Source organism: Atta colombica, unplaced genomic scaffold (genome assembly GCF_001594045.1).
Source record: "Atta colombica isolate Treedump-2 unplaced genomic scaffold, Acol1.0 scaffold83, whole genome shotgun sequence".
In the NCBI taxonomy this organism is placed as follows: Eukaryota; Metazoa; Arthropoda; class Insecta; order Hymenoptera; family Formicidae; genus Atta; species Atta colombica.
The window spans coordinates 1,716,320-1,720,215 of record NW_017259576.1 but is presented as its reverse complement, the minus strand read 5'-3'; the positions used below and the strand labels follow the sequence as shown (position 1 = coordinate 1,720,215).

The 3,896-nt window shown below is 32.6% G+C and overlaps 1 protein-coding gene across 1 annotated transcript in view; it reads right to left on the bottom strand.

The window, feature by feature from the left end:
- LOC108692905 (solute carrier family 23 member 1) overlaps window positions 1–3,896 on the bottom strand; it is a 13,108-nt gene that overhangs the window by 4,040 nt on the left and 5,172 nt on the right. The window contains exons 2-5 of the mRNA XM_018201477.1: window positions 1,844–1,969; window positions 1,098–1,255; window positions 333–538; window positions 102–228 (exon numbers count right to left, since the gene is read on the bottom strand). Coding sequence (XP_018056966.1) covers window positions 102–228; window positions 333–538; window positions 1,098–1,255; window positions 1,844–1,969 — 617 coding nt within the window. The remainder of the gene's footprint in view (window positions 1–101; window positions 229–332; window positions 539–1,097; window positions 1,256–1,843; window positions 1,970–3,896) is intronic.

Here is a 3,896-nt window from a genome sequence, read left to right as displayed (position 1 = left end):
GTTCGTGGCGTTTTTCCCGTTAGATGGCATTAAAAAAACGCCACGAACTTTTTCCCATACCTAATATATATACACCTATATGTATATATCTTATGCCATACCCAGCTGCGATGCCCCAATGCTGAGACGCGGCATCCGCTGCGTTTTCGAAGAGAGATAGTCCAACTAGCGAAACCGTTGGCACAATTGTCAACGGAGTTATAAATTTCAACAAATATCCGATGATACCTGCATGTAAATGCATTTTTAACATTTTAAAATAAAAAAATGAATTAAATAAAGAGAACAAAAATTGTATTACGCAACAGATTTGATAATTAAAAAGCGCTTACCTCCAAATCCAACGATTACTTGGAACAAGGCGGAAACAGCGATGGCACCTGACAGTTCTCTCATTCGGATTTGCCAAAGCTCCGTGCGATTTTCGTGGGACATTTGCTCGAGAACTTCCGGTGCAGGGCATTGCCACTGTGGCAGATTCAATATCGCCAAAGTTGGCACCAAGAATGATATGGTACCACCCTGCACCAATGGCAACCTAATACAAACATACATTTCTTTGCGATTAAAATTTGTTATCGGTATTCCTATAAGCGTGCCAAGTAATGTTAAATTTTATATTATATTTGCAAACAGAAATAGTCATTAGAATATATTATAAATGTTCCTCAGTGTACAAGATGATTTAAAAAAAAAAACAGATATTTCTTAGTAAGAAATTTTTGAACAATGTAAAATTGACTTTTTTTTTAAGCGAAAACATAAAAAATTATCATTTATAAAATAAAAAATTCTTATAAAATAAACTTCATTTAAAATTAACTATAATAAATAGATTCTTAATTATTGAGTTAGTTTTTTTAATATAAGACATGGTTTTATTATTCTGTTTAATTTATACTTATAAAAATATAATCACATTTAAAAAATTTTTTTTAAAAGTATTAGAGATAAGTGTCAAAAATTGATTTGGATATATAGTTGTTTGCATGTATCTAATTTTTATTGGACCAAAAAAATTCGTATACAATAATTACTGTATACATAATAAACTTTATAAATATATTCTGTCTTATTGTAGAATTTTATACACTTACCTACATCCTATAGTAGTTTGAATAAACGTTACTAAACCAGTAACAAAAATCATGGTAGAAATAATATGACTCCTTGCGGGGTCATCTTCAGCCATACAGAGGGCTGGCGTTAGAATGAAAGGAATAGAAACGATGGCGCCAATCATGGTTAAATAATGCTAGAAAAACATCTGTTTTATTTACATCGCACTTTCAATAATAAAAAAATAATATTTGCATTAGAAAAATGTTTTTGAATTGTTCAATTACGATAAAAGAGTGCTATCTCTCTCTCTCTCTCTCTCTCTCTCTCTCTCTCTCTCTTTCTCTCTGTCTTCCTATTTTTCTGTCTCTTAATTCAATAGTGTGTTGCTTGTTCAATGATATCATGTTAAACAACTATATTATTAACAACTATATTAAATCATATATGTGTATGTATTATGTGTACATATTTTCAAAAGTTATGTAAATAGTGATGTTAAAATTTATAGCACGAGACAATATGTAAGATGTTGACAACATACTTTTAACTCGCGTCTCCATTCTTATCTCACCAAGTAAATGCAATAAAAGCGCAAACTTCCTATTTATACGAAATCATATAAGACAACGTTTGCTTTATTTTTTATTCTCTTTTTTGGAATATTTATTGCATTTTTATTCATATGAAGACGATAATATATATACATTTTAAATAATTCGTTTAATCAATTCAAATAAAAATTAAATATGAAAATAAAACAAAAAGTAGAAATGTACAAAACCTGTAATGCCATGAATAAACACAAATACCATGGCGGAGCGTCATCAATACCATAAGTAATCTCAGGATTTCTATTCGTGTTTGTTGCTTCCTTTGTTACTGGAATGACTGTTGAATTGTTTCTATTCTAAAATATCAAAGAATAAAAAATGATGACTATATCTATACGATTAAAAATGCTACAAAAATGAATATCAAATAGAAAATATATTATGAGGCAAATAATCGCTAAAACATAATATTATTAATATAATTAAAACATAATATTAATATTACAAAATTTTATCGAAAAATATTAGGTGTACAATTTTGCTTCCGCCATTTTTTTTTCCGAAATTCGAGGCTTTATTGTAAAAAACTTATACATTTACGATTCAAAGTATTGTCCATCGCTGGCCACTACTTTCTCCCATCTTTCGGGTAGCGTACGAATCCCGCGTCGAAAAAACTGGTCAACTTTTGAGGCTATCCACGAATCGATCCAATTTTTTACTTCTTCATAAGACCGGAAGTGCTGGTCAGCCAGGCCGTGTGCCATTGATCGAAACAAGTGATAGTCAGAGGGAGCAACGTCTGGAGAATACGGCGGGTGGGGTAGGACTTCTCATTTCAACATTTCCAAGTATGTCTTGGCCACTTTCGCAACATGGGGTCGAGCATTGTCATGCTGCAAAATCACTTTATCGTGTCTCTCGTTGTATTGTGGCCGTTTGTCTTTCAATGCTCGGCTCAAACGCATCAATTGCGTTCGATATCGATCGCCTGTGATTGTTTCAGTCGGTTTTAACAGTTCATAATACATTACGCCGAGCTGGTCCCACCAAATACAAAGCATGACCTTGGAGCCGGTTTGGCCGGGAACTCCCCATGATTTTCTGCGCTTGGGATTATCGTAATGAACCCATTTTTCGTCCCCAGTCACAATGCGATGCAGAAATCCCTTCCGTCTTTGTCTTTCAAGCAGCTGTTCACAAGCAAACAAACGCCGTTCAACATCTCTCGGCTTCAATTCATACAGCACCCAATTTCCTTGCTTCTGAATCATTCCCATGGCTTTGAGGCGTTTTGAAATGGCTTATTGAGTCACTCCCAATGATCGTGCCAATTCTTCTTGATTTTGACACGAATCTTGCTCAAGTAATGCCTCCAATTCTGCATCTTTGAAAACTTTCTCTTTTCCACCGCTGCCGGTCCTCGACGTCAAAATTACCGTTCTTGAAGCGTTGAAACCACTCACGACACGTTCTTTCACTAATAGCGGCCTCACCATAAGTATTTGAGAGCATTCGATGAGCCTCAGCCGCAGATTTCTTCATATTGAAGCAAAAAATTAAAACCTCCCGCAAATGACGAGAATTTGGCTCGTAAATTGACATTTTCAATCGAGAATAACTTTATGATGCAGACACAAATCGACTAATGTTTCTATGGGATTATGTTGACAGATGCCCAAGTTTATTGTATGACGTCTATGATCTATTTATTTCGACCACCACTTACCGCTAAAGTCTATTATTCTATAGAAAAACGGCGGAAGCAAAGTTGTACACCTTAATAAATTAATTTAAAATATAAAATAACGTCTTTATATTCAGCATTGTGTTTTAAAATTTAATTGAATATATTAAGTAATTATCAATTATAAAATTCATGTAAACTGTGATTTATAATTACGATTTATTGTATGAAAATATAAAAAACAGCAAGATGTGATTTCTTTATAACACGTCTTGTTGCTTTCATGTGATAATATATACACCCCATACAGCACAGAAGATTGAAGCAATATTGTGCAATATTGCAATATTATAGATTGCAATGTAACATTGCAGAGATATTACAGAAATATAAATTAACAATATGTTTGCAAAATGTCAGTAATATGTTTGGATCGAGTTAACAAATAGATACACAAATAAATAAAAGATGTCGATCTAGATAATTTCTGTGTCGATAACCTCTATATCTAAAACAGAGATCGGCTACTCAAATAAAAACTAATTTTACAATTTTTTTTTGTTAAAGTAGCTATTAATATTTATTAAAAATTTGTA